General features: G+C 49.9%; 1 protein-coding gene across 2 annotated transcripts in view; it reads right to left on the reverse strand.

Moving 5' to 3' along the window:
* Window positions 1-1,639: 1,639 nt before the first annotated feature.
* KIF17 (kinesin family member 17) overlaps window positions 1,640-23,075 on the reverse strand; it is a gene marked incomplete at its 5' end in the record, with an annotated part of 48,069 nt that continues 26,633 nt past the window's right edge. Inside the window, 8 exons of one of the 2 annotated variants that reach the window (XM_082612325.1) lie at window positions 1,640-1,903; window positions 2,879-2,996; window positions 5,081-5,148; window positions 6,477-6,735; window positions 16,542-16,773; window positions 18,732-18,937; window positions 20,220-20,300; window positions 21,232-21,785. In XM_082612325.1, coding sequence (XP_082468451.1) covers window positions 1,725-1,903; window positions 2,879-2,996; window positions 5,081-5,148; window positions 6,477-6,735; window positions 16,542-16,773; window positions 18,732-18,937; window positions 20,220-20,300; window positions 21,232-21,785 — 1,697 coding nt within the window. In that variant the 3' untranslated portion in view covers window positions 1,640-1,724. Of the gene's footprint in view, window positions 1,904-2,878; window positions 2,997-5,080; window positions 5,152-6,476; window positions 6,736-16,541; window positions 16,774-18,731; window positions 18,938-20,219; window positions 20,301-21,231; window positions 21,786-23,075 lie in introns of both variants that reach the window. The other variant, XM_082612324.1, reaches the window with a different exon arrangement.

Genomic DNA, 23,075 nt, shown 5'->3' on the forward strand with positions numbered 1-23,075 from the left:
CCTAGCTCCTGCCCCGCAGCCCAGCCCTCCTGTCCTCCTGCACACAATGCCATGTCAGTCCACCTCAAGCTCAGACCTGATGGTGCCGGCCCGTTGCTGAGCAGTCTGCCACAGCTCAGGGGCACCCAAAGGCTATTTACTCAGGTCTCCACCTAAACTCATCTTGGCAGCCTCATCAGCTTCTCCATCCCTACTCAGGGCTTCCATGGAACAGTTATCCTCCCACCTTTAACATACCCTGAGCTTCCCCACCTCCTGCCTTTTGTTCATGCAGCCCCCTCCACCAGGAACCCTCCTCCCACATTCCCATCTTAAGCCCCAGGATCTTCTCCATCCTTTATGGTAGCCCTACCCACTGCTGCTCCCTTCACAAGGGCACCTTGTTCCCCATAAAGACCTGATCTTACATCCTCTTACTCAAAGTATGCACTGCGGCCTGACTTCCCTTAGACTGATCTCCGAAGTTTCCTAATCACCTTCCAGCCTAGCTTCTCCAGGGCGTGAGCTCCTTGACCCAGACATGTGGCTTGTGGCAGGTATCACAGTAATTAATACAAAATATGGAGGGGGAGGATTTAGGGGGACTAACACGGAGCACCTGCTATGCACTGGGAACTTTACACACTATCTCATTTAAACTTCACGATAACCCTATGAGGTTGGTATCCCCATTTCACAGATGAGGCTCAGCATGAAATGAGGCTTAGGATAGCACCAAAGGCCAAGACTTTTCCCTCAGATTGTGGGCCCCTCCCACAGGGCAGGCCTGGGATACAATGGGCAAGGGGATGGGTCTGTCTTAGGCAGCTGGGGTGGCCTGGGTTCATTTCTGGCCATGTTAGGACATACAGTTCCAGCACAGCCCCTGAGGGCCATCAAGACCTGGGTCTTCTCTGGGCCTCAGCAAGATGTGGCCTCTATTTTCCAAAACAAGGACTCTGCTTTCCTGGGTCACAGATCCTTCAAGAATCTAACGACAGTTCACATTCACATGCTCTCCCCAGAAAAAATGCACTTATACTCACAATTATAGGGGATTGCAGAGACCCTGGAGCCTACAGGCAGTTAAGAATCCCTGCTCCAGAAAGAGCTTCCCCATGAAGGCCAGGCAGTGGCAGGGAGGGGCCCCAGTGATGCTATCAGAGGATCAGAGAAGGGCAGTTCATCAGTTAAAGGCAGTTTATTAGGGCAGCTTAATGTGGCGTGGCCTCCTCTGGGCCGCAGACCAGCTGGGAGTAGGCAGTGCGGGAACAGCTGCTCCAGGGCTCCTGTGCCGTCCCACAGGGCTTCCTCACCAAGCGGGGCCTACTGGATGGAGGCACAATTTTCAATCACCAAGACATTGAACTTGACCCATGTGGAAGTCACTGCCCCCCTCTATCGGGCTGCTAGTGAAGGCCTTGAGGCAGGGCTGAGGTTTCTGAGCCCACGGAGGCACAGGACAACACTGGTGGGCACAGTGGCGGGCAGATGAAAACACTGACGTGGCGTGAAGAGCCGGAGCAGGTCTCTCCAAGGATGGTCCAGCCTCCGAGGAGCTCATGCCCTGGGTAGAGTGGGCTCTCTGGGCAGCAGGGAGGGGACTGTGCTTTCCCAGGGCCAGGGCCCCCTCGGGCACCCCCAGTACTGTGGGGGGCAGGTGGGAGGAGACCTAGCTGGGTCTGCCCCGGAGGGGCCTGGCAGTCTCACAGAGCCCGAAGGCAGGGCAGCAGCAGGCAATGTGTTCACAGAGGCTCACCGCCAAAGCTGCTTCTGCTTTTCTTACGCCTGGCCTTGGTGAAGGGGATGTCAAGGGACTTAAGGCGGAAGGGCCGAGGCTGGAGCATTTCAGGGGCCTGGGTGGGTGGGATAGCAGAGCTGTTGCCAAGTGGGGAGCTGAGGCCTGGTGGCGAGCTGTGACGTGCTGTGGAGAAGCAGGGCAGAAGCACTGGTCAGCCAGGAGCGCAGAGGATGGAGAGAAAAGACTCCGTGCGTGCGGCGTGCAAAGTCTGGTCCACCCCCCACCCAGCCAGAGGCCCTGGTCCCGCAGCTGGGACCCCAAGCTCTGAGAAGCTGCTCTGGTTGAGGCCTTGGACCCAGCACTAAGGGTCTGCATCCAAAGGGTCTGGGCTGGGAGCATGGAGTTTTAAAGCCTCAGGCTGAGGCAGCCTGGACTGTCAAGCCACACAAGCCTGGTTCACATCCCTGCTCCACCACTTCCTGGAAGTATAACCTTAGGGAGCCACTTCTCTCTGAGCCTCAGTTTCCTCATCTGCAACATGGGCATGATGCCAACTACTCGACTGATGTCAGTTCCTTTCCTGTCCAGCTTTTCCCTCCTTCTTCCTCAACTCCACCCATTCTGTCTCTCAAATAACCTCTGTGTAGAAATGAGATTTGTTTTTTATTGGTATTTTATTGGAAGCCCCGTGGTCTTTGATTTTAGTTTTAAAAGCAGAGGAACAAAGTGATTTTCGATTCTTGCTTGTAAAAGTGTGTTTTGCTTTTGTGGTCCTGTTTGCCCCCACTTGGCTCAGTGGGAGAAAGTCACCATACTGGCATCTGAGGAAGCTGGTGAGCAACTGACCAAGTCCCAGACAACCAGGCTGGGGCCCAAGCTGTGTGCTGAGGACCTTCTGCGTGTCGGGGAGACAGAGGATCCAACCCAGCACCTCCCCACCGGGAAATGGAGCAGGGGAGGAAAGGGGAGGCTGTGTACTGAGCACTTCCCACCTCATCTCACCTCATCCTGAGGAGAAGGCATATACCCCTCAGTTTACAGCTGAGGAAACTGAGGCTGAGAGAGGAAAAGGGGTTTCTGACTCAGGCCTGTGTGACTCGAAATCCTCCAGAGCTCTCAAGGAGGGCCTGGAGGACAGGAGGCGGGCAGGGTACTCACCGAGGCTCTTCATGGGACCCGTGCTGAGGATCTGGCTGGCCCGCTTAGGCCGGAAGTAGTTACTGGCAATGTTTTCGCTGTCACTCCGACTGAGCATCAGCCTGTAGCGGTCTTCTTCCTGCTGAGATTCCAAATCCTCACAGGTTAAGACCCCTTGTTTGTGCAGTTCTTACCTGGCCCCTTACCCCGGCTTCAGCAGGCTCTGCCAGCCTGGGTGGCAGGGCTGCCCTGAACCTCACGGCCCACGTTGGTGTACCCTACACTTCAGACCCCAGACACTTGCAGTGGGATCTAGGCAGCTCAGGGCAAAAGGGTCACAGTCACCAGCCAAGCCTACACACGCTCCTCCCCACCTTCCACCCCCATCTTCCTTGGGACGGGAAGGGCCTCATTCCTCCTGCAAAGCTCAAAACAAGGTCCATCGGGGCAAGGACGATACTGCACACCCTAAACCCATCACAATATATTCATAGAACAGGTGATACAGTACTCAGCTCACAAGCTTACTTCTGATCATGAGAACTGGAGTCCCAACATTTTTATCGCCAAGGACTAGTATTTTTCACTGCTATAGTGGATTTCTTTTCTTCAGCCTGAATCTCTTCCTTCAGGGAACTACCCTTCTCCCACTTGACCCTGGTGGGGTGATCATTCATAGCACCCTAATATCACCACTCCCACCTGCCCATCCCCTTGCTACACAGCTGGACATGTGATCCAGACTGGGCCAATCACAGAACTACATCTTCTGGATATAGTCATTGGTCCAAGAGTAGGCCCATGACCCAGGCAGAGCCAATCAGAATCTTGCCACAAGCATTGGTTTAAGGATGCTCTAAAAGACCAGGTCTCTCTTCCTATTGGATCACCAATTGCTAGCAGCCATCTTTCCTGCCACATGGAGAAAGCCTGCCTGAGTCCAAACCTAGGATTCCAAGTGAAGCAGAGCCAAAAGGTCAAGAAACACACAGAACCAGGACTGGTTGAGCCCCTTGATCCAGCCATGCCTGAAACTGGTGCACTTAACATGAACCAATAAATTCCCTAGTTTGCTTACTGGAACTAAAAGCATTCTAATATAACCCATTTGTGGTCCCAGGTTAAGAATGTTTGTTTCCAGAACAACTTAACACTTTTTTTTTTCTTTACAAAGTTAAGGCATCAAAAGCAGCCAATCAGAGCTTTAACCAGCCTGAGTTGCTCAAGAGGAGATGCTTAGCTGGAATTCATTAACCTATGAGTGGCCTTATCATGACTGCAAACGTATTTTCTGTGTAAGTTTTCCAAAATATCTGTAATGGTTTAAGGCAGGGATCAGCAAATTACAGCCTATGGGCCAAATCTGGCCCACAGACTGTTCTTGTAAAGTTTCATTGGAAAGCAGCTGTGCTCATTTGTTTACATATTGCATATGGCTGGTTTTGTGCTATCATGGCAGAGCTGAGTAGTTGTGTCAGAGACCATATGGCCCCCAGACCCTAAAATATTTACTGTTTTGGGCCTCCCTGGTGGCGCAGTGGTTGAGAGTCCGCCTGCCGATGCAGGGGATACGGGTTCGTGCCCCGGTCTGGGAGGATCCCATATGCCGCGGAGCGGCTGGGCCCGTGAGCCATGGCCGCTGGGCCTGCGCGTCCAGAGCCTGTGCTCCGCAACGGGAGAGGCCACAACAGTGAGAGGCCCGCGTACAGCAAAAAAAAAAAAAAAAAAAAAAAAAAAATATTTACTGTTTGGTCCTTTAGAGAAAAGTTTGCTGACCTCTGCTTTAAGGATATATATTTGTTGTAATACAAAACAAGGGAGATATGAAATAAAGTGACTTTAGAATCCCAGTGACTGTTTATGGAAACTCTGAGGATGCTTTCAGTCCAAGGGTACCAGCTGGGACCAAGGGAACCAGAATGAGCTCCTTGGCCACTGGGATTGAAGCTGAAGCTTTCTGTCCTTCACCAGCAGGGTGGACTGCCTTGAACCCTGCTTTTCCTCTGGTCTTTATGCACATAAAGGGCTTTTGAATGAGGGCCAGAGGGGGTGGAGGGTCTGGGTGCAAAGAATTACACAGAAAGGGTCCTGGCTCAGCCCCCCACTTTAATCATGAGGTGGACAGAAACAGAGTCCAGTTTCTACAGCAGCGCTGACCCACTGCACCTTGGGGGCCAAGCCTGCCCGGTGCCAGCTCTCCCCTCGCTCTCCCAGAGACCTTACCGTGCCTGGTTCACCGTTGTCCACTGTGGAGGTTTTGCGGGCTGATCTGTTCTGTAGCTCTGTTGAAACTGCTATGAGAAAACAGAAGCTGAGGTCACTGCTGCCTGGAATGAGGGCCAGAGGGACAGGGGGCTGGGCGCTCAGGCCTGGCTCAGGCTTGGAGCCAGGGGAGGACACCTCCCAGGCCAAGCAAGGGGATGGCTCTGGGAAACAGACAACAGGAGGGCTCAGACCAAAGAAGCCACTCCACTGCCTCCAGGCTAGAGAGCAGGTGGGCGCAGGGAGAAAGGCCACTCTGCCTGCAGACTGTGGGAAATGGGGTGGCTGGAGTTTCAGTAGGGATGGTGCCAGTGCCGTCTGTGATCGTCAGAGATGTAGGACCTGGATGGATACCCTCTGACCAGGTGAGGACTGGTGAGGGCCCCGTGGGATGTAGGAGCCTGCTGCTCCCTGAACGGGCAGAGCCAGCACGTGGCTGAGGAGGATCCACCGCAAGTCTGACCCTACTCTGACTCAGCAGAGGTGGGGAAGCCTTCAAGATCATCTTTTCCAACCCCTTCTTTGTGAAGATCAGGGGACCAAAGCCCAGAGAGGGACAGTGACCAAGATAAGGTCACACAGGAGGTCAGTGGCAAAAGCAGAAGGTGAACCAGGCCTGAAACTTGAACAGCTAGTTTCTGTCCCTGGCCTACAACTCACCGCTATGACTGTGATTTTGGATAAATCACTTACATTCTCTGAGATTCCTCATATGTAAAACAGGTGTCAAAAATCTTTGTCCTTCACAGGGTTATTGTAGGATGAAATAATGACAATGATGATCATGATAAGAAAATGGGGCTTCCCTGGTGGCGCAGTGGTTGAGAGTCTGCCTGCCGATGCAGGGGACATGGGTTCGTGCCCCGGTCCGGGAAGATCCCGCATGCCGCGGAGCGGCTGGGCCCATGAGCCATGGCCGCTGAACCTGCGCGTCTGGAGCCTGTGCTCCACAATGGGAGAGGCCACAACAGTGAGAGGCCCGCATACCGCAAAAAAAAAAAAAAAGAAAATGTACCACACATTTAAGGTGCGCCAGGCATGGCTCTAAGGGTTTTACGTGCACTAACACATTTTAAGCCACCCAGCAATCTTTAAGGAAAGTGCTGTTATGAATTCCCATTTCACAGAGGAGGGCACTGAGTTCCCAAAAGGTCACACACAGAATGGTGGAGCCAGAATTCCAACCCACATCTGTCTGACTCTTAGGTCCCCAACATTTTGGGTACCCAGAGTCACATGTCTGCTGTACCCACAGCCAGCAGGGAGAGGTGCATGGCCACCTGTCAGCCTGCACGAGGGCAAACTGTGGAGAAGGGCGGGGACAACTGCTGGGGGGCAGCGCAGCACAGTTCCTGACCTACTGGGAGACTGGTTTTTATGATGATGGGCTGGGGGATCTTCCAGAGGCCATTATCCTCATCCCAGCAGGACTCGAGCCTTATCTTCTCCAGGTTGCTATAGTTACAGTCCCGGCGAATCAGGGGCTGCACCAGCTCCAAGAGCTGCTGGAAGAGCTTAAAGTCACGTTCTTGCCGACGGATGGTGGCCAAGTAATCGATCTTCTCTAGCTCGAACTCTGACTGCAGATCTTTGATCTCCACCTCTGCCGCTCGAAGCTAAAAACAAAGGATGACAAGCAGTGAGCAGGAAAGACATCGACACATTTCACCATCCATCTGACCTCTGCATCCGCTCCCTGCCCCTCCGGCCAGCCACTCATCCTCTGCTCACTGATCCGCTCACCCGTCCATTCTGATCTCCACCGTCGGTCCTGTCATCCTTCCATTGATTCATTGACCTTCCCTCCCACCTCTCCACTCAGTGTTTAAATGAGCACCTACAGGGTCCACAGCCCTGCAGAAAGCAGGAAGAGAGGCTGATCATCAACCCCCACTGCCAGCCCTCAGTCTCTATCCCACACTCATACATTTCATTCAGGAGCCTTTTAGAAGGCTCCACACATAACACTGTAGTCACCACGGTCCTACAAGATCTCAGAGGACTGTGCAAATGCCTTTTTCTAAAAGAAGCAATAGGCATAAATTCTCAGACTCAACAGTCCTTGCTCTCCCACTGCCACAATCCTGTTATGATGTGACAAACACCAGACTTAAGAATCAGACCCACCTTGATTTAACCATGGGTTCCAGATTTTTTTGATCTCCTGCCCAGGTCTGCCAGACTGGCCCTCCATAGCCTCCTAAGCATGGGGACTCCCAACTCCAACCAGGCCCTCCCTGAACCCCAAGACACCTTGGCGCAATCTGTTTCCTCAAAGAGCAGGGACAGTTTGATTAGTAAAGAAGACTGTTTTAGGGCTTCCCTGGTGGCGCAGTGGTTGGGAGTCCGCCTGCTAATGCACGGGACACGGGTTCGAGCTCTGGTCCGGGAGGATCCCACATGCCACGGAGCAACTAAGCCCGTGGCCACAACTGCTGAGCCTGCGCTCTATAGCCCGTGAGCCACAACTACTGAAGTCCGCACGCCTAGAGCCCGTGCTCCACAACAAGAGAAGCCACCGCCATGAGAAGCCTGCGTACTGCAACGAAGAGTAGTCCCTGCTCACCGTAACTAGAGAAAGCCTGTGCACAGCAACGAAGACCCAAGGCAGCCATAAATAAATAAATAAAAGATTGTTTTAAGTTCATGGGAGGGCTTTCCTGGTGGTGCAGTGGTTAAGAATCCGCCTGCCAACGCAGGGGACATGGGTTTGAGCCCTGGTCTGGGAAGATCCCACGTGCCACGGAGCAACTAACCCTGTGCACCACAACTACCGAGCCTGTGTACCACAACTACTGAAGCTCACACGCCTAGAGCCCATGCTCCGCAACAAGAGAAGCCACCGCAATAAGAAGCCTGTGCACCGCAACTAGAGAAAGCCCATGCACAGCAACGAAGACCCAATGCAGACAAAAATAAATAAATAAAATAAATTTTTAAAAGAATTTTAAAATAAATTCATGGGAATGATAGTCACATGTAACCAACTGAGAACACAGGATGCCTGGTAGGACACAGGTGGGCGGGGAGCCATCAGGGAGGGGTGGGTACACAGGGCCTTCAATTAAATTAATTATGCTCCATGAATGTAGCTAGATAATAGATACATGGCATTCATGGTAACAATCTTAATATATTTTTGTACATTTGTAATCATTCACAATGATTTTTATAACAGCTTTATTGAGATATAGTTCACATCATACAATTCACCCATTTAAAGTGTACAATTTAGGAATTCCTTGGTGGTCCAGTGGTTAGGACTCCACGCTCTCACTGCCAAGGGCCTGGGTTCAATCCTTTAGCAGGGAACTAAAATCCCACAAGCTGTGCAGCACAGCCAAAAAATAAAATAAAATAAAGTATACAATTCAGTGGCTTTTAGCATATTCAGCGTTGTACAATCATCACCACCTGTCTACTTTCTGTCTCTATAGATATGCTTATTCTGGACATTTCATATAAATGTAATCATACAACATGTGGTCTTTTGTAGCTGGCTTCTTTCAATGAACATAGAGTTTTCAAGGTTCACCCATGTTGTAGAACATGTCAGTACTTCATTCTTTTTCCTGCCAAATAATATTCCATTGTGTGGATATATCATATTATTTTTTCATTCATGATTGTTTTCATTTGCAGCTATAATAAATAATGCAACTATGAACATCAGTGTACAATTTTTTGTGTGGATATATTTTTGTTGTTCTTGAGTGTAACTGCTGGGTCATATGGTAACACTATGTTTAAGCAATTGAGGAACGTCCAGACTATTTTTCAAAGCAGTATATGAGGGCTCCACATACCCACAAGCAGTATACGAGGCCTCCAATTTCTCCACATCCTCACCAACATTTGTTATTGTATGTCGTTTTTACTACAATCATCCCAGTAGGTGTGAGATGGTATCTCACTGTGGTTTTGAGTTGCATTTCCCTAATGGCTAATGATGTTGAACATCTTTTCATGTGTTTATTGGCCATTTGTATATCTTCTTTGGAGAAATGTCTGTTCAGATCCTTTGCCCATTTTAAAATTGGGTGGTCTTTTTATTCTTGAGTTGTACGTTTTTTAAATATTTTCTAGATGCAAGCATCTTATCATACTATATGATTTGAAAATATTTTCTTTCATTCTGTGAGATGTCTTTTCTCTTTTTTGATAGTGTTCCTTGAAGCACAAAAGTTTAATTTTTTTTAAATACCTGCTGGTTCTTTTTTTGTTTTACTTTGTTGTGTTTTGGCTGCACCCTGCAGCTTGTGGGATCTTAGCTCCCTGACAAGGGATTGAACCTGGGCCCTCAGCAGTGAAAGTGTGGGGTCCTAATCACTGGACCACCAGGGAATTCCTACAAAAGTTTAATTTTGATTAAGTCCAATTTATCTTTTATTCCTTTGTTGTTTGTGCTTTTGGTATCATACCTAAGAAAGCATTACCTAATTAAAGGTAATAAAGATTTAAACCTGCATGTTCTTCTAAGAGTTTTATAGTTTTAGCTCTTCTATTTAGGTTTTTGACTCATTTTGAGTTAATTTTTGTATACTACATGAGGTTGGAGTTCAGCATCTTTCTTTGGCATGTGGGTATCTAGTTGTCCCAGCATCATTTGTTGAAAAGACTATCCTTTCTCCATTCAATCATCTTGGCACCCTTGTTGAAAATCAACTAACTGTAAATGTGAGGGTTTATTTCTAGACCCCCATTTCCATTCCACTGATTCTATATGTCTGTCTTTACACCAGTACCACTCAGCCTTGATTACTGTAAATTTGTAGTAAATTTTGAATCAGGATGTATGAGTCCTCCAACTCTGTTCTTTTCAAGATTATTTTGGCTATTCTGAGTCCCTTGAATTTCCATATGAACTTTAAGATCAGCTTGTCAATTTCTTCAAAGAAGCCAGCTGGTTCTTTGAGAGTGATTGCATTGAAATCTGCAGATCAATTTGAGAAGTATTGCCATCTTGTCAAAATTAAGTCTTCCAATCTATGAACTTGGTATATCTTTCCATTTATTTAGATATCCTTTTCTCTCTCTCTCTTTTTTTTTTTTTTTGGTCACGCTGCGCAGCATACAGGGTGTCTTAGTTCCCTGACCAGGGATCGAACCCATGCCCCTTGCAGTGGAGGTGCAGAGTCTTAACCACTGGACCGCCAGGGAAGTTTCTATTTAGGTATTCTTAATTTCTCTCAACAATGTTTTATAGTTTTTGGAATATAAGTTTTGTACTTCTTTTGTAAAAGTTTTTCCTGGGCTTCCCTGGTGGTGCAGTGGTTAAGAATCCACCTGCCAATGCAGGGGACACGTGTTCAAGCCCTGGTCCAGGAAGATCCCACATGCTGCGGAGCAACTAAGCCCATGCACCACAACTACTGAGCCTGTACTCTAGAGCCTGCGAGACACAACTACAGAAGCCCGCGTGCCTAGAGTCCGTGCTCTGCAACAAGAGAAGCCACCGCAATGAGAAGCCCGTACACTGCAACAAAGAGTAGCCCCCACTCTCTGCAACTAGAGAAAGCCCACGCGCAGCAACGAAGACCCAACGCAGCCAAAAATAAATAAATAAGTTTATTTTTTTAAAGTTATAATGGAGAAGGATACCCCATAGAGGAAAGCAAATAAAATAAAATACCTAAGTGTAAAATTAACAAGATATGTCTAAAACCTATATGAGGAAATCTATAAAATACTCCTGAGTGACATAAAAATTGATTTGAACTAATAGAAAGATATGCCATGGATGTTCCTGAACAGGATAACTCAACTTCATAAAACTGTCAGTACTCCCAAGCTAACTTATAAATATAACATAATTCTCCCCAAAATTCCACCCGCTTTTTTCTTTTTCTTTTGAGCTAACCCAATTGTTTATAAAGTTCATTTGCGGGGGGGAAGCAAACAAGAAAGAATAGCCAGGTAAAACCTGGAAAAGAAAATCACTAAGAGAGGATTATGAGATTATAAAACAGATTATAAAGCCTCTGAATTTTAAACAAAGTAGCTGACACTGGTACATGAATAGACAGAGCAAGAGAAATGAACAGAAAATCCAGAAATACATCTAAGTACATACAGAAACTTAGCATACAAAAGAACAGCACTGAAGTCAGCGGAGAATAAATGGACTTTTCAAAAAATGGTGCAAAAGATAATATTGAATCAGCTCCTCACATGTGCACCACAATAAATTCCAAGTGGATCAGAGATTTAAATGTAAAAACAAAAAACAAAAAACTCCATACAAGTTCTAGAAGAAAACACAAGTGAAGATTTCCAACTATGACTCAAAATCTATATGCAATAATTTAAAAGTTGCTCAACTTGACCAAAAAAAATTTTATGGAAAAATACCATAAAGCATAGTAAAAAGTGACAATAACAAACTAGAAGAAAAAATATTTCCAACTTATATCACAGACCAACAGTTAATATCTCTAATATAACTTATAATACTTCTTATATAAAGAGCTCCTACAAGTAGAGAAGAAAAAGAACCACCATCTTGTGAACACAGTTCCGAGAATAAAACCTGCAAACATCCCTAAAACATATGAAAAAATGCTCAACCTTGCTCACAGTATAAAAAATGCAGATTAAAACTGCACTGAATCATAAAATAAATGTCTTGGGAATGTAACACACAGCATGGAGACTACAGTTAATAACACTGTGTTGCATATTTGAAAGTTGCTAAGAGAGTTGATCTTAAAGGTTCTCATCACAAGAAAAAGAATTTGTAACTGTGTGAGGTGACGCATGTTAACTAGACTTATTGTGGCGATCATTTCACAATACGTACAAATACCCAATCATTATGTTGTATACTGAAACTAATATAATGTTATATGTCAATTATATCTCAATTTTTCTTAATGTAAAAAAGGAAACTACGGACTTTCTTGGCAGTCCAGTGGTTAAGACTCCGTGCTTCCACTGCACGGGGCGTGGGTTCCATCCCTGGTCAGGGAACTAAGATCCTGCGTGCTGAGCAGCGTGGCCAATAAGTAAATAAATAAATAAATCTAGGGGGGAATAATGTGAGGACTCCATTTTAAAAAAAAAAAAACGAAAACTGGGCTTCCCTGGTGGCGCAGTGGTTGAGAGTCCGCCTGCCGATGCAGGGGACACGGGTTCGTGACCCGGTCCAGGAAGATCCCACATGCTGCGGAGCGTCTGGGCGTGTGAGCCATGGCCACTGAGCCTGAGCGTCCGGAGCCTGTGCTCCGCAACGGGAGAGGCCACAACAGCGAGAGGCCCGCGTACCGCAAATAAATAAATAAATAAAATAAAATAAAATAAAATAATAAAAAAAAGAAAACTACACTGAGGTACTACTTCTTATCTATCAGAATGTCAAAAATCCAAAAAATTTTCCGTATAATCTGTTGGTGAGGCTGTGAGAAAACACACGCATGTGTGCTAGTGGAAGCACAAAAGGACACAGCCCCCATGGAGGGAAGTTGGCAATATCTAGCAAAATCACACAGGTATTTACTCTTTGTCCCAGCGGTCCCAGTTGGAGGAGTTGATTCCAAAGGAATCTACCAAAAATATAATAGTAGTATATGCACAGACTGTTCACGAGAGCGCTCCTTATTGTAGCAAAAGACTGGAAATGTCCGTCATGACTTTTGAGTAAACAATGATACAGCCTCACGGTGGAGCACCATGTAGCAGTAAAAAGGAATGAGGAATATTTCTAGATATTGCTATGGAGTGATCTTCAGAATATATCATTATGTGAAAAAAAAAAAGCTAGGTGGGGGAAGTGTGTATTGTACCTACTTTTATCCAAGAAGGGGGAGGATATGTATGGGGAGAGGGATGGGTGTACACACACACACACACACACACACACACACACACACACACACGTTTGCCTATATTTTAAAAATATATACACAGATACCTAAATCTGAATCTCCCCAGAGAGAACCTCAGAAAAACATACAGAACAATGAGGAGAAAAAATAAAACCATCCTGAGCCCAGGCACTGATCGGGAGACAGAGAACACTAGAAGCTTCAAATTACCAATAAATTCAGCAGACAGCTCCTAGCCCACCCACAGGGGGATAAGTGGAGGGCACCCAGGAAAGCATAGAGTGGAAGGACAAGGTGACAGAAGGCAGTTAAATCACTCCCCAAAGAGAAAGCCCCACTCTGACGGTGGGAAAACACTGAAAACAGATCTGACATTGGGAAATTGATAGGAGAGACTGAAATGTGTGCAGGACTCAAACTATTAGTCTCTCTAAGGCACTGCTCTGGAGGTCATTTAGAGAGCACTTAGAAGTGGGAGATGCCCCTTGAGGTGGAAATTAAAAGTCCTGCAGAGGGGCTTCCCTGGTGGCGCAGTGGTTGAGAGTCCACCTGCCGATGCCGGGGACGTGGGTTCGTGCCCCGGTCCGGGAGGATCCCACATGCCGCGGAGCGGCTAGGCCCGTGAGCCATGGCCGCTGAGCCTGCGCGTCCGGAGCCTGTGCTCCGCAACGGGAGAGGCCACAACAGTGAGACGCCCGCATGCCGCAAAAAAAAAAAAAAAAAAAAAGTCCTGCAGAAACAAGAGAAAATTACAAAAGAAGCAATGGCCCCTCTCACCAAAATAAATAAATAAATAAATAATTTTAAAAAAAAAAAAAACTGCTTTGGAAGGCAAGATTTTTGCCCCTACGATTTTCGTCCCCTGGCGTTATGCCTATGAGTATGTTATCTTAAATGGCAAAAAGGCCTTTGCAAATGGAATTAATGTTATTAATCAATTGACTTTAAAATAGGGAGATTATCCCGTATTATCGAGTGGGTCCAAGGTAATCAAGTGTGCCACGTGGGAGAGGGGGGCAGAGAGATGGGCAGAAGAGGTGCATTGGAAGGGAGGCTTCACAGAAGTAAGGCAGGAGGAGAGTCAAAGAGATTGGAAGCAGGATTCCCTGGTGGTGCAGTGGTCAAGAATCCTCCTGCCAATGCAGGGGACATGGGTTCAAGCCCTGGTCCAGGAAGATTCCACACTCCGCGGAGCAACTAAGCCCGTGCGCCACAACTACTGAACTCGTGCGCCTAGAGTCCGTGCTCTACGAGAGAAGCCACTGCAATGAGAAGCCCACGCACAGCAACGAAGAGCAGCCCCTGCTCGCTGCAGCTAGAGAAAGCCCACGTGCATCAATGAAGACCCAATGCAGCCACAAATAAATAAATAAAATAAATAAATTTATTTTTTAAAAATCCATTAAAAAAAAAAAAGGAACTGGAAGCAGGAGAGGGACTCTATCATCCAGGCTGCCTTTGAAGGGGGACAGGCGCCAGGAAATGCCGGCTGCCTCCAGAAACTGAGAATGACCATGGCTGACAGCCAGCAAGGAGATGGGAACCTCAATCCTACAGTCACATAGGAATAAATTCTGTCAGCAACCTGCAAATGGATTCTCCCCTAGGACCTCCAGAAAGAAATGCAGTCCTGCCATACCTTCAGTTCAGCCTTGTGGAATTCTAAGCAGAGAAACCAAGCCATGCTGTACCTGGAATCTGACCTACAGAACTGTGAAATAATATATTTGTGTTGTTTCAGGCAACTAAATGTGTGGTAATTTGCTACAGCAGCCATAGGACACTAATGAAAAGCTCTATGTAAAGCTGCGCTTCCGCATGGCCAGAAGAGTGTGCTATCAAATAGGAAAGCCTAGCAAGGCACCCCGAACCTTTACCTCTGTATGGCTGTTAGCATAACTGATGCCATCCTGGGCCCGTTCAGTTCCTCCTGTCCTTTCACGGACCCTACCTAGGGCTGTACAGGGTAGTAAGTCTCTTCTGTGCAGGGCTTTGTAGTTAATAGATACTGTTTAACTATGATGAAGTCCAGGTAGCCTCTATGCTCTGGTAGTCTCCAAACAATGAGGAAGACCTTCCCTGACGTATTCCTACTGCCCACAAGACTAGTTATCCATTCATAAATCTTGACTTAAAAGTGCTCCTCCTGTTTTCAAGTACCTACCCCCACACACTAGGTAAATACAGAATTGTCCCAACGCCCCCTCGGTGCTGCGGAGCGCAGCTGCAAATGCTTCCGAATTGCCACCTGCCCAGTCCCACACTGTGACTACCTTACCCTATAATCAACTGATCCACTGATTATATGGAGCTGCCTGCCTCGTTTTTCTTTCCCAAGGTGTCTCAGTTTGGTGGGTACTTTTTGTTCCCTCCAACCTCCAACAACCTCTGCATTCAATTGTCACTGAGAGTGCAGAAAAACAAGACATTATGAAATAAACAGAAGAGAGCAGATGTATCTAATCAAAGCTACTATAAGATACAGAAAATGGAAATCAAAGCATTTCAGCAGAAGAAAATTCCCCCAAAGCACAAGCACACGGAACCAAACAGATTAAAAATATAACTCAACACCCCAATGTGAATAAAGTTTCCTTAGAGAAGCACTCACAGATGTGAAATTTGCAAATCAGAAATCCAAAATCTTGAAATGGATAAAAATGAAGAAGATGTCAAGTGGGACATTAACACAAAACGAGGAAAGAATTTTTTAAAAACTTAAGATATGTGGACCAAAGTACAAGAAAGACCAAATTCAGTTAAGGACATAAGGGGTATTAAGAAAAGGCATGAAAACAGCCAAGAAAAAAATGTAAAACTAAAGACGTTTAAAGAGGAAAAAGTGTCAGCTTTATGCTTTGGCAAGATCCCTTGGTTGCCTGTGTTGAGTGGGGGTGAGGAGGGGGGAGCAGGTGGCCAAGGAGGACATTATGAGGCCCAGGTCACCCGGAGGATGCTCTGAAGGACATATGTGTCTGTCACAGATGGCAGAGCCTCATTCTCCTCTAGTCCTCACTCCCCAAACTCAGCCAGGTAACTGCCTTTCTGTTCCCTGAACCTCGGACCTCATTCCGGGCACTGGACAGTCTCTCGGCCCAAACCGCTCTTCCATCAGGTCCCACCTGAGAAGTCACCACCTCCACAAGAATGGCCCTGTCCCCCCCATCTACGGTGGCCCCAGGAACTTCTGGGGTTCTGCTAATGCTCGGTGCCTCCGTCTGGGTGCTGGTTGCACAGGGCACTCACTTTGTGGAAATGAATTCAGTTGTGCATTTGTGATTTGGGCATTGGTGCTTAAAAAAAAGTAAAAAATAAAGCCGCCCCTACCTCCTGCCCCCCCCCCATTCTCTTCATCGGGCTACCCCTCCCTAGAGTCTCTTGCTTCTTTCTCTGCTGCGTTGTTTCTTACACACACACACTTCCCCTGGAACGCGAGCTCCAAGAGTGCAGAGACGCACCTGTCACCGTGACAGCTTCCAGAATAGGGTGTGTCATACAGCAGGTACTGGAATACATACACGCAGGTGTCAAGACCGGGTGTGAAGGCCTCGCCCAGCGTTGCCTGCGTGTGGGGGCGCGGACTGAGCCCAGGGCCTCACCTTCCTCTGCATCTTCTCCAGCAGCTTGCTCTTGGCCCTCACTTCCTCCTGGATGGAGTCGTAGACGTTGAGCAGCACCCAGTCCCCGCTGTCCTCGTCTGAGTTCTGCAGGGCCACCACCAACTGCTTCTTGCACTCGTCTGCATACCTCTTCCTCCGCCTGTGCTTCTCCTTCAGGTCCTTGTTCTTGGCCTGCTCCCCCCCGACCACCTGCTGCTCCAACAGCTGCAAGCTGCCCTCATGGAGGAGAAAGCAAACGTGACAAAGTCTGTCGACCACTGAGCACTGGATGTCCAGCCTGATCTCATCACTCCTTCCAACAACCCCACTTCACAGACACGTAAACTGAGGCCCGGAGAGGTGAAGCTGCTGGCTCGGAATCAGACCCAGCATTCCTGCCAGGTCTCCCTGACTCCAAGCCTGTGTGCTCAGCCACCCAGCTGGTTCTGCCCCACGGGAAGGGCAAGAGTCTCCCTCTGGAGCCAGAGCTGCTCCACCCGCCTCCCGCCTCCTGGGACTGATGGTGCCACCACAGGGCAGGCTCGCGGCCGTGCTCCCAGGCAACCTCAGGGATCAGAATACCCCTGGGTTGTGGAGAATGTTCCATACAGTCAGTACATAATGTTTAATCAGGGAACATTAAGAACAGTTCGTTTTTTTAAATATCTGTATCTAAAATGCTAAAAAAAATGTTTAGAGTTTTGCCTTTAAAAGTACAAATTTGAAATAACTACAAAGGCTCATGTAGAACTCCCTACTCTCTAATAAAGCACCACAGAAGTATTTTAGACTCTGCGTCTTTCCAAAGGGACATAAGGGGAGTATAACTGAAGACGTTCCCAGGATTCATAACAGGATAGGAGATCATGCTCAAGGGAAAGAACAGAACCACGCAAACTGAGCAGTCGGGCCCAGACCCGCTTCAGGCTCAGTGCTCGGCTCAACGGCAGCCAGGATACAGGGGAGTCACATCCAAGTCACTGCTCTGCTTAAGCCCTTGTAGGGTCCCCATCAAGATGAAGCCCAAGCCCCGGGGGCACATAGGGCCTCCCTGTCTCACCTCCCTCTGCCCCCACCACCCCTAACTCACTCCAGCTTCAACTCAGGGCGGCTGCTTCTCCAAACACCCAGACTGTTTCCACCCCCTGCACCTTTGTGCCACCTTAGGTGTGTCCTGTACCTCAAATGCCACCCCTGAGGCATCTTCGTGCAAACCTTATTCAGGTGTCCCCTCTTCTGAGAAGCCCTCCCCGACCACACTGCAGACCACACCGTGAAAACCGCCACATGTGCCATGTGTTTTCTGTGTGCATGACACCAAGCTCCCGCCTCTGTAGGCGTCGTCTCATTTGACCCTCACAACAAGCTTCTCGAGATTCTCACTATCACCCACTGCATAGATGAGAAGCTGAGGCACAGAGAGGTTAACCTCAGCCTAGGTGGCAGAGCTGGGAAGCGGTGGAGGCGGACGGGAACCCAGGCACTGACTACACCGAACCTGGTTCTAACTGCTCCAGAACCTGCCTCCCCGGGCCTCGTGTACCTGCCTGCCCCTGGACTGAGAGCCCCTTGAAGGCCAAGGCAACATCCCATCTATGCTTGCATCCTGGTGCCCAGCACGTAGTAGTTGCTCAGTTAATGTTTGAACCGTGGACTGTGGGGCCCAGAAGGGGCTGAACCCCTAGCTGTGGGGCTGACTCTGTCATGGAGGTGAGCCTGACAGTAATCTCATCTACAGAGGTGACAACCAAGGCTCAGAGATGTTAAGCGACTTGCACAAAGCTGCAGAGCAAGTGAGGAAAGCCCGGCCCGCAGGCGCCCCAGGGTGTGTTTGGGGTGGCTTGTCCCTAGGGGGAGCACATCTTCCATCAGGGAGGAACTGGAGGCTCGGCTGGGGCCTGAGGAAAGCCTGCATCGCCTGCCCTGAGCTCCTGAAGCCTGCAGGCCTGGCCCCTCAAAAACCAGGCGGGGAGCTGGTGGCACCTGTGCTGCTTCGTGAGCAAAGCCTTGCCACCTGGCTGACCCGAGCACCATCCCTGTCCCGCTGCTCCTGGAGAGGATCAGCCACATCAGGAGAAGACCTGGGTGGGGCTCAGGAAGAATCTATGGGCACTTCCACCCCTGCGCGCAGGGCATAGCTCCCTCCCGCCCCACATGGGGTCTCCCCACCCCCCGGGCTCAGGTGCTTACCGGGCAAGCACCCGCTGCTGGTCCACAGTGGGCAGTAGGTCATCGGTCAGCACTGCCACCTCCATACTGTCCCTTCTCGCAGTTGTCATGGCCAGCAGAGACTGAGGCTGAGCCTCCAAGGCCACCTGGGCTTCACCCTCGGCTCCCACACTGGGCTCTGCTGCCAACACCACCTCCTTGGTCACTCCCGGGCCCAGGTCAACCTCCTGAGCACAAAGAGAAACCCAGGTGGAGGCGGGAGGCCAACACCTGGACACTAGCTCACAGCGGCCTCAATCCCAGACGGGGGCAGCCCGGCCCCTGGCAGTCTGGGACGGATCACTTCTGGCTCGGGCACACCCAGTTATACAAAAATGCACCATTTCCACCAACACCCCCCCAAAACGGTCCCCCAGCTCCCTCTCCCACCCCTCACCATCCAGGCTACACAGGGCAGCCAGCAGGATTTTCTTAAAATATAAATTGATCCTTCACAGCTTCCCATCACATTTGCAGTAAAATCCAGTTCCTTCCATGGGCTGCCGCACCCTCCGTGCCCGCTCCCTGCCTTCTCCCCCCAACCCCATCCATCCTGCCACTCCTCTGACCTCCTTTTCTGTCACTGAGAAAGTCAAGATCTTTCCAACCCCAGGACTCTGACACTTGCTGACCCCTGCTTGGTGATCCCCCCAGCGCCTTCTTCCTGCTTCGGTCCCATCTCAATGTCACCTGCGTCCCAACCTCCCTGTCTCCCATCTCCTAAGAACCTGCAGCGCCAGCTCCTACCCAGAGATCAGGTCCAGAAGCCAGCAGATGGCTCTCTCTCTCCACAAATGTGGGCAGATTTAAAGCCTTCCTCCCAGTGCCCTTGGCCGGTTGTGTTCTCTGAAGCAGAAGAGAAAACAAGGGTGGGGTCTGAGAGCAGCAGAGCTCAAAACGGGTCCCCCACCCCCGCGGGGGTTCCCTGATGGTGCCTCCGGGGCCCCCAGCCCCTGCTCTGCGGCCCTCGTCCACCGCACATGCTGGGCCTCTATGCTTTAGACAAGGGCTCCATGGCTGAGGACAGTTTGAAAATCTCTGTGGATCAGTGGCCTCTTATTGACAAATCGACAAAAAGAGAGGTGATGGCTCCTCTGATTTGCACGCTGCTTTGAGATGGGGATAAGCTGGGGGAGGGCTGGGGTTGTTGTCCCTGGTTTTTTGGGGGTTTGTTTTTGTTCTTTATTTGTTTATTTATTTGGCTGCACTGGGTCTTAGTTGCGCCCCATGGGATCTTCACTGCCGTGTGCAGGACCTTCATTGCGGTGTGCAGGATCTAGTTCCCCGACTAGGGATCCAACCCAAGCCCCCTGCGTTGGGAGCGCAGAGTCTTAACCACTGGACCACCAGGGAAGTCCCTGTTGTTCCAGTTTTACAAGTGAGGAAACTGAGGCCAGAGAGGGAGGAGACAAGCGGAAGCATCCGGGAAGCATCAGGCCCCTGGAACTGCCCCCGCCCGTCAGTACTCACAGTCCTGGGCAGGAGGTCGTCGGCCACCTCAGCTTCAGACCTGAGGTCACCAGGCTCCAGCAGATCTGTCCGGGAGGGGTGCTTGCAGGAGAACGGGGGCAGGGGGAAGAGGAGTGGTTGGGCCAGAATCATCCTTTGCTGCCCTGCCCTGCCCTGACCTCCCCCTTCAGCTCCCCACCTGCTCACCAACCCCACCACCTCTTCCTGAGGGAAGGAGGGGAGACTAGATGAGGGGGGAGAACAGGGGAGAGAGGAAATGGGGGAGAGAGGAGAGACACTGCTATGTTGCAGGAGCGTTACCTGCATGACCTCACGTGAAGCACGTGTCAGCATCTCCATTTTACAGATGAGGAAACTGAGGCCCAGAAAGGTGACTGGACAAGGTCACACAGCTGAGTGAGTGGTAGAGCTGGGATCTGAGCCCAGGTCTGATTCAAAGGCCTGTGGTCTTTATACCCACACAATCACACACACACGGGGAGGGAAGGGAAGGGAAGGACAAAGGAGAGAAGAGAGAAAAAAAGATTTTTAAACATAAAAACAGAGGGTTGAAGAGGGAGAAGGCACTGGACAAAGGGGCAGGATGGAGGAAGAGCAGCATCTCAGGATTCCTGGGTAGCCCCTGAAAGGTAGCTGGATTCTCACAGAACCCCCTCCCCGACAAGAGCATGAGGGTTGACCAAGGCCACCTCCAGCTCTTTCAGGCCTGGAGCTCAGTGTAACCACGGCAACCAGCAAACTCCCTGCACAGATGTCCCTCCGTCAGCAAAACAGGTGCCCAGCTGGCATCGCCTGGGATCTCAATCCCAACCTTCCTACTGATTTACAGAGCATTAGACAGAGCCTCTCTTTCCCAGACCCCTGCACAGCTGAGCTGTCGCCACGCCAGAGCCACCGCAGAGATGGTGCCGGCGGTGCCGGAGCGGCAGAGGTTAGACGTCTGCACATGCCCAATGACCTCTGTGCGCCAGCTGAGCTCTGCCCCCATGGCATCCTGCATGACATCAGCTACCTGCGTGGTGACCTTGGGTATGTCCGCCTGGGGCACGTCCAGCCTGGCCACCATGGAGGAGAGCCTGGCCAGCTTGGCTTCCACGGCAAATGGGTTGTGCAGGCCCGGAAGTAGCTCCAGGGCCCTCAGGTGGGGCTCTTCTCCCTGGAGGAAGGGCTCCTCCTCCCACAGGGGCTCCGTGGCCTCCCGGCTGACATCCTCATCTAGGAAGTGTCCACTCGGGGCCTCCACCTTGGGCACAGGGACCTCCAGGCTGGAGGGCTCCCTGGGCCCAGGGAAAGCCGTGGAGATGAAATTTTCTTCGAGCGTGGAAGACTCATCAAACCCAAGAGCAACCTCCGACTTGGAGGCCTCCACCTTGGGCAGTTTCTCAGACCTGGAAGAAACCTCAGTCTTGAAGACACCCTCACTGGGCAGGGTGTCAGGCATGGAGTAGACCTCGGGTTTCACGGCCATCTTGTACTGGAAAGTAGGTGAGTACTCAGAACTGCTGGCGAACTCAGCCCTGGACGTGACCTCGGCCTTGTAGAGGACTTCTGCCTTCAGGACAGCCTCTGCAAATAGAGACCTTCCTTTAGCTTTTTATAGGGTGGACAGGCAGGACCCTTCCCTGGAAGCTGGCCCCAAGCTCACCATCTCCAAGAGACCAGCTTAAGAGTCAGAGCCTCCCAGGCCCCTAAATACTGGCTTCGCATCTCTGCCCGTCTGCGCAGCAGAACTCAAGCCCTGTCTCCTCCTACCTCTTCCAGGAAGCCTTCCCTGACCAGCTCCATGATCTTTCCATTTTCTGACCTCCCCAGCCAGCCATCAAGTGCTGGGCTCTTACCACTCTGCCTTGGGTCTGCTCTTAATACATAAACTGACTTCCCTGCAGGTATTATTGTCTCCAAGGCAGAGAGCTCCCAATCAGCAGATTCCACACCCAGGACCCTCAGGGGCCTCGCCGGGGTCTCAGGGCCCTTGTCCACAGGATAAGCTAGAGCCGTGGGATATAATGAATGCTGTGGATGGATATTAGCGAGACCAAATAAAGTCCCTTGGAGGCCTGATATTCAAAGTGGACTGGAGGGAACACTTCCAAGGACAGAAAGTGCTAGCATCTGCCCTTCCCTCTTCTTCCAGGTCTACACCAAGAGCGGCATCTCCCTGCCATCTGGGATGGGAGATGATCGCACAGGCCTCCTGCTCCCAGCTCGTGGGCAGTAGACCAGCTCCTTTACATCCCAGCCTCTTCTGTGTCACCGTGTCCTGGGCTCCCCTGAGAGGGTCCTGATGTCCCCTTTGCTGAAAGAGACATCCACTCCCTGGCTCATGGCCTGAACCTCTCCAAGCCTGAGTCTGCACACCTGCAATGTGAGGATGCGGTGAGTCCCAACTCACTGAGGGAGTTCGGGAGAAGCACCTACCTACCCAGTACCTGGCACACGCAATGCCCAATAAACGGTACCAATGATATGAACATATCGTCATCATTACGAGGTGGATGTTATAGTGACTGAGTATAGTATTTGAGTATTAGGAAGTCTTGGGCTGCCTGGCAGCACAGGTGTCTGAGAGATACTGGTGGGATGGAACGTTCTAGAATGTCAAATAGAAGATAAAAATTTCCAGGAAGGTAAAAGTTCTTGCTGATGATTAAATGCTTATTTGGGGATGTGGTTGCTTTGGTAACAAATGGTCTCAAATGTGAAAAGAGACTGTAGAAAATGTAGAAACTGGGGGAAAGGACTTACCCATAAAACATGGGTGATATGTTATAGCTCTAAGTCAACCTTGGGCGGCGATCCAGCCTGTGGCCAAGGCATCACGAGGCAGGGCTGTGGGTAAGAATACTGGCTCTGGAA

Source organism: Mesoplodon mirus (genome assembly GCF_964341445.2).
Source record: "Mesoplodon mirus genome assembly, chromosome: 3".
In the NCBI taxonomy this organism is placed as follows: domain Eukaryota; kingdom Metazoa; phylum Chordata; class Mammalia; order Artiodactyla; family Ziphiidae; genus Mesoplodon; species Mesoplodon mirus.